The sequence below is a fragment of the Sarcophilus harrisii genome, chromosome 3, assembly GCF_902635505.1.
Source record: "Sarcophilus harrisii chromosome 3, mSarHar1.11, whole genome shotgun sequence".
Taxonomy (NCBI): Eukaryota; Metazoa; Chordata; class Mammalia; order Dasyuromorphia; family Dasyuridae; genus Sarcophilus; species Sarcophilus harrisii.
The window spans coordinates 535,964,584-535,977,410 of NC_045428.1; the positions used below are offsets into that span (position 1 = coordinate 535,964,584).

Below are 12,827 nucleotides of genomic sequence, written 5' to 3' on the forward strand. Positions count from 1 at the left end.
TTACCTCTTGCTTCAGTCTTTCACTCAACTGTCAAAGAGATCTTCTGAAGTCATAGTTCCAACCACCAAACAATACCTATTCAATAAAATCCAGTGAAACCCCATGACCTCCAAGACCAAATATAAAACTTGGATTGATGGAGGCCTTTTGAAGTTCTTTAAACCTGGTGTCCTCCTACCTATCTATTTTTCTTGCACCCTACTCCCCATCATCTACTCTGTGACATTCATTTTCTATTTTTTCCTTCCTCTTCTTGGAGAATTTCCTTCAAGTCCCAACTAAAATCCCACATCTTACAAGAAGCCTTTCCTAACCTTCCATAATGCTAATGATGTCCTTGTATTAATTATCGCCAATTTATCATGTATATAACTCATTTGAACATAATTGTCCACTAGTTGTTTCATTAGACTGTGAGTTCCTAAAGAGATAAGAAAACATTTTATCTTTCTTTGCATTTTTGTCATTTAGCATAATCCCTGAAACATACTAATGATTAATGCGCATTAATATTATTATATTAAACATCATATTTGATAGAAATAACATGTTATATCTTATAATATTAGTAATAATAATAATTAATAATCTTAATAAATGTTGTCCAACTTTTCTTGAAAAAAATCAAGGGCAGCTAGATGATGCAATGGATAGAGTACCAGCTCTGATGTCAGGAGGACCCAAGTTCATAATCTCAGGTTATGAGGTTATCAGTTATGAGTGACCTCAGACACTTTACTCTTTCTAGCTGTATGACCTTATACAAGTCACCTAACCCCAATTGATTCAGAAAAAAGAAAGAAAGAAAAAAATCAGCAAGCCTTTAGTAAGCTCCTACTATGGGCTAGAAAGTGAGCAAGACGCATGGGCTACAAAGAAAAAGTGAATCACTTTCTTCTGGACACAGGTCTATTTAGGGAAACATCATTTACACATATTATTATATTGAATTTATATGCAGAATAATTTAAGTCTTTTGAGTAAGGTAAAACATTAGTTAACTGAGAGAATCAGGAATGGATTTATGTAATAAGTGTTGTTTGAGCTGAATTTTGAAGTAGACTAGTGATTCTCAGAGTCAGAGGGATAGAGGAATGCATTTAAGAAATGGAAGAAAATTCAGGCAAAAGTGAGATGAATGATGCAATATTATGGGTCAGAAACATTGATTAGGCCACTTTAATTTATCTTAAGACTGTAGGAAGGCAAGTAATGTAAAATAGACTCAAAAAGTTTGAAGTCAAATTGTGAAGGTGATGGGATACTATTGTGCTATTAGAAATATAGAATTGAATGATGTTACAACTTGGGAAGACTTATATGAATTGATGCAGAGTAAAGTGAGTAGAACCAAGAGATCATTGTGTACAGTAGGAGCAATATTGTACAATGATGAACTGTGAATGACTTAGTTCTCTGTCTTTGCATGAATTCAAATCAGTTCCAAAGGATTCATGATGGAAAATACTATCTATCTCCAAAGAGGGAATTTGTGAACTCAGAGAGCAGATTAAAGTAATTGTTTTTCACTTTATTTTGCTTGCTTTTCTACCCTGTAACATGGTTAATATGAAAATATATTTTACATGACTTCACATGAATAGTGTCATATTGCTTTTCTTCTAGATGGATTGGGGAGAATTTGAGAGAGAGGAAGAGAATTTAGAACTAAAAATTTCTAAAAAATTTAAAACATGCAACACATATGAACCATGAGACATATCTTAGATATTTTACTCATTTGTCATATGCTCCAGAAATTTAGTCTGCCTAAGTCTTTAAAAACATTAAAATTTATTGACCAACTCCCCCATATAGAAACACATGTTGAGATACTGACTATTCTCTCCTAAATACACAGACATATTCACATTCACAGAATATATAGTCCTATCCTAGACATGATGGGGAATTTTCAAACTCAGAAAGATATGATCCCAGGCTTCAAGTAGTTTATTAGATAATCTGATATACAGTTAACCTATAATTTGAAGTAATTTTCAAAAGGCTGGGGAGAAGATTGACAGAATTCTGTGGACAATATTAGTTCTGTATTTTAGACATATTTAACTTCATCTAACTTTCCTTCCACAGGTATCTTCTCATGGGAAGGAGAGAATAGGATTTGTATGACTTCAGAAAAGATTCAGAATTTTTCATATGGCTCAGGAGAACTTTACAACACAGCAAGGTTCATAGGAATGTAACCTTTTTTTATTTTAAAGCTTTTTATTTTCAAAACATATGCATGGATAATTTTTCAACATCGACCCTTGTACTTGCATAGTCTTGTGTTTCAGATTTTCCCCTTCTTCCTTCCACCCTCTCCCCTAGATGGCAAGTAATCTAATATATGTTATACATATTAAAATATATGTTAAATTCAATATGTGTAAACAAATTTATTCAACTCTCTTGCTGCACAAGAAAAATCAGATCAAAAAGGAAAGTAAATGAGTAAGAAAGCAAAATGTACAAACAAACAAATTAAAACATTGGTCTTGGGAATTTCCTTATCTCTTAGGAAATTAATTCCTTACTATTGAGAATTTTTTGTATTAAAGAGAAGTGACAATTTCTGCAATCAGGTAACCCATGTATGAATTTAAGATATTCCACACCCTTGGAATTTTCCTAATTTAATAATCTTTGCTTAAGACTTGAAATATATATATATATATATATATATATATATATATATATATATATTACACTTTGAGTCCAAGGTTGCAAAGAGATTCTGGGAGCTAGCTGATTAAATTGGAGTGATAAGTACATCACGCTAAATGAATGATGTAGAATTTCTATTCCCCAAACTCTAGCCACAGAGGAATGCCTCTGTGAGAGGAAAATAAAGTGGCTAATTAGCCTAATATCAAGACTCACTTTCCAGACTCTGATATCCACAGGTTTTTAGAGAGGGAGGAATGTGAGATGATACAGAAAAGCAAATATTTCTGGTGAGTTGGTTCTGGAATAGTATTGACTTGGGATGCCTGAGAATGGTGCCCTGAGCAGTATCAATGGAAATAATAGTAAAGATGGGATGACTACAATGGATAATAAGCTGAAGTTGACTTGTACATAATTTTATTAGGAGATTTTGAACTAAATTGGAGAGGTATGATTAGGTCTGATTTTTCTTGGGGTCACACAATAATAGAAGAAATATGATTCTGAAGAATTCCAGAAACAGAGTTAATTTAATAGAGAATAGCTTAGGAAACAGAGGTATGCTTATAGATTGATGTTCCCCATGGACATAGAGGGCACATTTCATAGATAGATTGATTTTAATTCAGTAAACATTTATCAAGTGTTTCTTAGATGTAGCACCAAGGGAGAAAGAAAGAAATAACTGATTTAGAATTAGGTTTAGGAAACTAGAATTGAGTACTTCCTCAGATGTTTATTATTTGGGGGACAAAGAATGTCTAGTTTGATTTTATTTGTATACTTAGTGCTTAGCATAGTGTTTTCCAGTAAGTAAGTTGATCTTTTTGGTAACATGTTAAAAGCTGAAGATACAAAGAAGGGCCAGAGAAAAATCTTAGGGGCTCTTCTTTAGGAGTTCACAAAGTAAGGGGTAAAGGAAAGAGACAAGATGTAACCAACTATGTATAAACAAGATATATTCTGGATAAACTCAAAATAAACAGAGAGAATTCAATAGTATTATAAAAGATTGCAAAAGTTCTCTAGTAGTAGGTGGGATTTTAACTAGAATTTAAAAGAAGAAGAAATAAGAGATAAAGATGAGCAGGGATAGAATTCCAAGAATGGGCAGTGGTACAGCAAATGAAAATGCAAAGTTAGAAAATGAAATGTCTTGTGTGGAGTGCAATAAAGAGACTGGGGTCACTGTTCCAGACTGTCAAAGGTTTTAATACTACAAAAAGATTAAGAATCCCTGGTTTCTAAGAATTTTGAATTGTGGATAGGAACTGGAAATGTAAGTTTATGATGATATAGGGACTTATGAGTGAATAACTCTGTTGACCAATGCAGGTTAGAGCTTTCTCTGCAACTTATTATAATTTTAGAGAGCTACCGAGAGCATTGAGAGGCTAAGTTATTTGTACAGAGGTCACACTATCACTGCTCATTAGAGACAAGAGTAGAATCCCAAGCTTTCTGAGTTTCAGACTAGTTCTTTGTCTATTGTAGTGTGCTGACTCTAAAAATTATTAAAAAAATATTTAATCCTATGATAATATCATAAAAGCCACTTAATTAACTTATATAAATTAGTTTATCCAATTTTAATTTAATTTAATTTATGGAAATCTAAAGAGAGCTTGTATTGCAGTGACACCATACGTTGTCATTGGCATAATCCATTCAGTTTTTATCAGTAACAAATTAAGTTGTATGTTTTCAGTTTTTCAGATAAGAAAAAAAAAAAAACTAGGAGTGGTAACTAGCACTTTAAATATCAGATTTGGGATCCAAAAAGACATCATTAAGCTAGAATGATAGTCTAATATTATAAAATGAGATTTAGTGGAGATCATTGCAAAATCCTTCAGCCTGAAATTGAGTTCTGAAAGTCATATGTACAAGCATAGACTACGTGTTATGCAAGAGTTCATGGGGGGAATTCCTAACAATTTTGCCCTCCTCATGGATTCCCATATACTAGCCAAATGGAAATAATATCTGATTCCAGAATTCTTCAATCCTTCTTTCATCTCTGTATCACAGATGTGGCATGTTACACCAATCTATATAAGCAACCCCAAAAACTAGAATGCATAATTCTTCCATCAAGGCTCATATCAAGTAGTACTTGTCTCTTTAACATTCCCTGATCATACTTCTTAATACTCTTTCCTTCCTGAACTTATTTTTTATTCTTTTATTGTGCACATTTTTATATATCCAAAATGCTTTGATTTTCTTGGGACAGGGATTGTTTCAATGTCATCCTTATTCTTAGCACCAAGGACCAATAGAATGAGTGCTTGACATAGAATGGGTTTTAAGTAAAGGAGTTTTTAATTCAATTGTACTTTTTATCACATAATTTCTCATTCTCTATTTTGTATATTTGATTATATGATAAATTTTCTTTAATACTTTATAAAATTTAGAAAATCTACATGTAATATCATTGGGTCTTTCCTTTAATCTACCAGCCTCATGATTTTGCAAAAAAAAAAAAAATTTTTTTTAAAATATGAAGTTAATCTGGAATGAATTGCCATAAATACATGGTGAATTGTAGTTATTTCTTATCCATTTTTATTACTACAAAACTGTCTTTAATATTCTATTTTAACTACTCCTTAGTAGTTTATATAAATATATAAAATATAAAATGTTAATTTGAATTATATATAATTCAAATTAACATTTTATATTTTACAAGTTCTATTTTCTTTCTATTTTCAAAAGAAGAATAGCATTTGAACATTTCTAGTCTTTCATGTTTCTTTTTATTCAGAGACATTAAAAATCAGGGAATGTGGAAGTCAAAATTTTTAATTTTAAAAAATCTTAAAAGATCATGGACAGAGATTTTAAAATCAAACTTAAACATTATTTCAGTTCTAGAGCACATAGTTTCATATTTTGAAATGAACTCACTAAGGGCAGAAAGGTACTTTCCAGAATGATTATACCTATTCATGAATTCACCAATACCTCATCAATATGCCTAGTTTTCTGTAGTCCCTCCAACATTTTTAATTTTTGTCTGTCTTCTTGGAAATCTCATGAAATTGAGGTAGGAAGTGAAAGTTGTTTTAAATTATATTTGTTTAACAGAAAATTATTATGTTCTAATTATAACCTTTGTTATATGGCCTTTATAGCTTAGATTTCCTTTTATTAGAACAGTCCATCCTTATGCTTTTTATCCTTTATAGATAAATGGCTTTTTTATAAATTTGAAATAGTTCCTACATATGTTGGAAATCTCTAAGTCATTTTTTTCCTAATCTTAGTTGCATTTGATTTGTTTGTGCAAAAATAATTAATTATATATAATCAATTATTCATTTTTCTCTACACAATACCCTGCTGTACCCCTTGTTTGATCATGAACTCTTCCTTTCTGCAGAGATCTGAAATTTTTCCATTTTTCCACTAAATTTTATGATGTTAATTTTTTCAATCATGTCATCTACCCTCTGCATCTTGTCTTGGATTCTGTTAAACTCTAATTATCTAAGGAAATTCAATTAGATAGTGAATCTTTTCCTCATTAACTGGAATTTTAGGATTTTTCAAACATTATGCTACTGTGTTTGTTTGCTTCCATTTATTGCATAACTAATCAGTTTTAACTAAAAAGATATACTTTTTTGACTGGTACAAATTAATTTTAATAATTGTGTTCTGTTTTGATTATTGATTTCTAGCATAGTTGGAAAGCAGTTAGAACCTTTTCCATCCCATTTTATTCCTCATTATTGTTCCTGAGATTCTTGATCTATTTTGTTCAATTCTCTTGAATTTTAAGATATTTTTGATCCTGACTGTCTTATCCATTGGGCTGCCTATCCCTTTTGCCTCTGTGTCATCTGAACTATTGATGAGAATGCTATCTATGTATATATCTATGTTTTTATGTTATTGACTAAAACATTAAAAAGTGTCAAGAACAGATCTTGGAATGATTCAATGGAGACACTTTTTTTTTTTACATTGACATTGAGTCATTAACATCAACTATTTGAGTACAGATATACAACTAGTTCTGAATCAATTCAAAATCATCGTATTGTATTGTATTGTATTATCTAGCTGATAACTCTCCATCAATTTCAAAAAGCTAGCATCAGGTACTTAAAGAAAGAAAGGAAAGAAGGAAGGAAAGAAGGAAGGAAGGAAGGAAGGAAGGAAGGAAGGAAGGAAGGAAGGAAGGAAGGAAGGAAGGAAGGAAGGAAAGAAGGAAGAAGGAAAGAAGAAATGTGCTTTGTTTCGCATAGTTCTTAAGGAAGGCATAGTAGGTTCTTTTTAAATGTTTGCAAGAATATTTAATGATCTGTTCTATGACTTTCCCAGGAATACAAATCATAGGACTATTAGTTTGAAAGTTCCTTAATTCTCTTTTCTTTCAATGTAGCTAAAATAATTTGGTTTTGATCATCTTAGTTTTTCTTACCATCCACAGTACATCCAGAAGGTTAGAATTCCTGACATTACTTTTAATGGGCTACATCACATTATTATATTTGCCATTTGTTATTTTGCTTTAATTTCCTGCTTTAAGTTTTTTTTTTATTTTTATTTGTTAAGTTCCTTTTGTGTTTATATCAGTATCTTTGAACAATTCTCATTTTTCCTCTTTAATAGATTTGTTTTCCCCACTCTTTAGAATTCACTTAATAGCTGCTATTATCTCCTTTAGAATTGCTTTCCCTAAAGCATTTTATTCCACATCATCCTAATTCATAATAATTAACATTTTTATTGTAGTAAGTTATTTATTTTTAATATATATTTCTTTATGAATCATGTTGAGAGAAAAAAAAAAAGTAAAAACCATGGGAGAGATACAACAAAATAGAAAAAAGAAATGAATATAGCATATGTTGATTTACATTCGGTCTCCTTACTTCTTTATTTTTTGTGGATGCAAATAGCTTTTTCTGTCCAAAGTCTATCGTATTGATTTGGATCACTGAACCACTGAGAAGAACCAAGCCTTTCATAGTTAATTGTGAAGATCGCGTATTTTAAAATCAGCGGGAATCAGGAATTCAGGTTAGGGGAAAATCGTCAGTCTTTATTCTCAGTGAAGAAAGATTGGATGTGGAAGAGAATGGGCAATAGCAATGTGTGCAGCTGAGTCAAGAAGCTAGCTAGACCAGCAGCCACACGACCAGCAACTAGGAGTCTGGAACCCAGGCCAATCTCTCCCAGCTTCTCTTCCTGTCTCTCTCTGCCTCCACCCACCCAAATCGTCATTTCCTATACAACACATCAGGACTTGCAAGGAGAATGGGCAGGGACCATTCTTTATCCAATCATGTATATTAATAGAGTATAGCCCAATTACTATTTAGCCTCATGTACTTGGGACCTCAGTGCATCAACTCAAACCTCAGTCCATTACAATTAATCATCACACAGTCTTGCTGTTATTCTGTACAATGTATTCCTGGCTCTCCTCATTTCACTGAGAATCAGTTCATGTAAATCTTTCCAGGCCTTTCTATAATCAGCTTGTTCATCATTTTTATAGAAGAATAATATTTCATTATCTTCATATATTACAACTTGATCAGCTATTCCACAATTGATGACATCCACTCATTTTCCAATTCTTTATTATCACAAAAAGCTGCTACAAACATTTTTGCATTTGTTTGTCCTTTTCCCTTCTTTATGATTTCCTTGGGAAGCAGACCCAGTAACGGCAGTGTTGGGTAAAAAAGGTATGCACGGTTTTATAACTCTTTGGGAATAGCTCTGGATGACTCTGCAGAATGGTTGTATCATTTCACAATTCAAAAAAGGCATTATTGTCCCAGTTTTCCCACATATCCTCCAACATTTATCATTATCTTTTCCCATTATCTTGACCAAACTGAGCAGTGTAAGGTGGTATCTTAGAGTTGTTTTCATTTAAATTTCTCTAATGAATAGTAATTTAGAGCATTTTTTTCATAAGACTACAGAACACTTTAATTTTGTCATCTGAAAATTGTTTCTTCATATCCTTTGATCACATCACCTGGGGAATGACTTGTACTCTTATAATCTAGACAAAGTTTTTATATATTTTAGAAATGAGATCTTTATCATTTTTTCCCAGCTTTGTACTTCCATTTTCATCTTGTTTATCAACATTTTCTTCCTGCAAAATCTTTTTAATTTAATGTAATCAAAGTATCCATTTTGTCTGTCATATTGTTCTGAGTGCTTCTTTGGTTATAAAGTCCTCCTTTCTCTAAAGGACTGATAGATAAATTATCCCTTGTTTACATAATTTGTTCATGGTGTGATCATTTATGCCCAAATGATTTATCCATTTTAACCTTATTTTGGTATAAGGTATAAGATGTAGCTCTAAGTGAAGTTTCTGACATATTATTTTCCAGTTTTCCCAGCAACTTTTTATCAAATAGTGAATTCCTATTCCAGAAGTAGGAGTTTGGGGGTTTATCAAATACTAGATTGATATAGGTCTTGATTATTGTGTCATGCGTATCTAATATATTCCACTGATGCAGCACTCTATTTCTTAGCCACTACCAAATGATTTTGATTACTGCTGCTTTATAATATAGTTTTAGGCTTGGTACTGCTAAGCCATCAATGTTTGTATTTTTTCATTAATTCCTTTGATATTCTTGACCTTTTGTTCTTCCAGATGAATTCTGTTAATATTTTATCCAGTTCTATAAAATAATTCTTGGCAGTTTGATTGGTATGGCACTGAACAAGTAGACAATTTAGGCAGAATTGTCATTTTTATTATATTAACTTGACCTAGCCATGAAGAATTTATATTTTGCTAATTATTTACATCTCATTTTATTTGTGTGAGTAGAATTTTATAATAGTGTTCATATAGTTCTTGGTTTTGTCTTGGCAGGTAGACCCCCAAGTATTTTATTTTGTCTAGGGTAATTTTTAATTACAATTTCTCTTTTTATTTGTCAATGATGGGCTTTGTCAGCAAAATATAGAAATACGAATGATTTGTATGGATTTATTTTGTATCTAGCAACTTTGCTAAAGCTGTGAATTGTTTCCAGTAGGTTTTTGGATGATTTTCTAGGATTCTCTAATCTGTCATATCACCTGCAAAGAGTGATAAATTTATTTCTTCATTGCCTATTTAATTCCTTTATTTTTTTTCTTTTCTTATTGCTAAAGCCAATATTTATAGTATAATATTGAATAATAGTGGTGGTAATGGACATCCTTATTTCACCATTGATTTTATTGGGAATACATCCAAATTCTTTTCATTACAAATAATGCTTGCTATAGGTTTTAGATTAAATACTGCTTATTGTTTTAAGGATAGCTTCCTTTATCCTTATTTTCTCTATTATTTTTAATAGGAACAGGTGCTGTATTTTGTTAAAAGCTTTTTCTGAGTCTCTTGATATTTTTATGAGATTTCTGTTGATTTTGTTATTGATAGGGTCGATTGTGGTAATATTTTTACTTATATTGAGCCAGCCCTGCATTCTTGGTATAAATCCCATTTGGTCATAGTGTATTGTACTGCTGATAAGTTGCTGTAATCTCTTTGCTAATATTTTGTTTAACATTTTGCACTAATAGTCATTAGGGAGATTGGTCTATAATTTTCTTTCTCTATTTTGGCCTTTCTTGGTTTAGGTATTTGTGTCATAGAAGGAATTTGGCAGTACATCTTCTTTACTTATTTTTTCCATATAATTTACACAGTATTTGAATTAATTGTTCTTTAAATGTTTAGTAGAATTCACTTGTGAATCCATCTGGCCCTGGAGAATTTTTCTTAGGGAGTTCATTAATGAATTGTCTAATTTCTTTTTCTGAAATGGAACTATTTAAGTATTTTTTTTTACTTCAACTGAAGCATAACAAATTCTATGCCAGTCTTTCACCTTTACTTCATATGTGTCTCTCTGTATCAACTGTATTTCTTTAAACAACATATTGTAGGATTCTGTTTTTTAATCCATTCTGCTACTTGCTTATGTTTACATTAACAATTATGATTATCAGCTCTGTATTTCCCTCCATCCTATTTTCTTCCTTGAATATACTTTTGTTCTCTCTTTCCACTCTGCCCTTGGTAGTATGTTTTTTGCTCCTCCCACTAGCTTATCTCCTATCGACCCTCCCCCAAATCTTCCAGTGTTTTTTATCCACCCCACCCACTACTTTATCTCCCATCACCCTCCCTCCTTATCTTAGTAATGTTCTTTTTTAACTTACTCCAACCATTACCTTATCTTCTATCAACTTAGACCCTCTTCTCTTATCTGTTTTCCTAGTGTTTCTGCCCAAGATACTATCTTGACTAGAACACTTACTCTTTGTCAAGCACTGTGCCAAGCACTTTATATTTATTATCTCATTTCATCCTCATAATGCCCCAGCATGCAAGTCTATAATTATCTCTATTTTACAGAAAAAGAAACTGAGTTAAATAGGTTAATAGGTTAAATGACTTGCCAAAAGTCACATAGTAAGTGTATAAGATACAATTGGTCCTTCCCATTAATGAAAATCTGTGGCAGCTTATATTTTTTTCTCTCATTTCTTCATACTTCTGCAGGATAAACTTATTGTTAAGACAAATAGTGATTATCAATTAGTAAACTGATTTATATCAATGGAATGCGTGATCCTCATCTGGAAGTTCTCCATCAATTCAGAGCCTATTTAATGCCATTTAACTTTCCTCTCTAGGTGTCTTCATCTGCATTATAGAATTGGAAAACGCATCTTTTTATTTTTCTACAACTAAGAAAATTATGTAAGGGGATCAGCAACTCTGACAAAAGGAGTTATCCTTCCTGCAAGAAGCTCCTTGGTATGGCCTCTCCCAACAAAACTCAGTTTCATCCATCCTCTTTTTTCCTCTTGGGGATCCCAGGCCTAGAAGATTTGCATTTCTGGATTGGCTTCCCCTTTTGTGCTGTCTATCTGATTGCAGCTATGGGAAACATTACCATCCTGTTTGTGATCCAGACTGAACGGAGTCTTCACCAGCCCATGTTCTATTTCTTGGCTATGTTGGCCACCATTGACCTAGGTTTGTCCACTGCCACAATCCCCAAGATGCTAGGCATCTTCTGGTTTAAACTAAAAGAGATAATGTTTGGTGCCTGTGTCACCCAAATGTATGTTATTTACATGTGCACTGGTCTAGAGTCTGTGGTGCTAACAGTTATGGCCATTGACCGCTACGTGGCCATTTGTAACCCATTGAGGTACACCATGATCCTTACTAATAAAGTACTGGCTATCTTGGGAGTCATCATTATAGTAAGGTCTTTGGTCTTTGCCACTCCATTCATATTTCTAATTCTGAGACTGCCCTTCTGCAATACTCGAATTATTCCCCACACTTACTGTGAGCACATGGGTATTGCTCGCTTAAGCTGTGCCAATATCAAGGTTAATATCTTATATGGAATGGTTGCTTTTTCTGTCGGATTTGTTGACATTTGTGTGATTGTTTTTTCTTATATAAAGATCCTCCATGCTGTTTTCTACCTTCCTTCTTGGGATACCCGGTTCAAGGCTCTCAACACTTGTGGCTCTCATGTCTCTGTTATTCTAATCTTCTATGTCCCAGCCTTTTTCTCTTTTCTGACACATAGATTTGGTCATACTATCCCTGGTTACATCCACATCTTTTTTGCCAATCTGTATGTGATTGTTCCACCTGCCCTCAATCCTATCATCTATGGAGTGAGAACCAAACAGATCCGAGAGCGTGTGCTGAAAATAATTAATGCCAAAAGTTTCTAATGTTAAACTTCAGAAACATAGTGCCATCTATTCCAAGTTTTATACTTTCAGAGAGATTACAATAGTGATGCACAAGAATCAATAAAAAGGAATGATTATTCTTTAAAAAATAATTTTGAATGTAGAGGACACATTCTCAGACACATGCTAATTCTAGTAAAGGTTGTCTCTAAAATACAAGTGTATATTGTGAAGAAATATAAAGATATTTTGGGTATCCCAGGTTTTGAGGATATAATGTATTTCAGGTTTTAAAAATGAAACAATATGGATCTAGTTGTAAAGTAGTTATCAGTATAAAAACTGTTAAGTGGATATTTGCAACTTTTCCAAGTAGGAAAAAGAGTTAAAGCATTCCTGTATAAGTTGTGAAACTGGAAAAACAAAG

The 12,827-nt window shown here is 32.4% G+C and overlaps 1 protein-coding gene across 1 annotated transcript; it reads left to right on the forward strand.

Moving 5' to 3' along the window:
* The first annotated feature begins 11,497 nt into the window (after nt 1-11,497).
* On the forward strand, nt 11,498-12,439 carry LOC100934180 (olfactory receptor 52E5-like). Its single transcript, XM_003766910.3, has one exon. It carries the CDS (start codon nt 11,498-11,500, stop codon nt 12,437-12,439), a length of 942 nt encoding a protein of 313 aa, XP_003766958.1.
* The last annotated feature ends 388 nt before the right edge of the window (nt 12,440-12,827 follow it).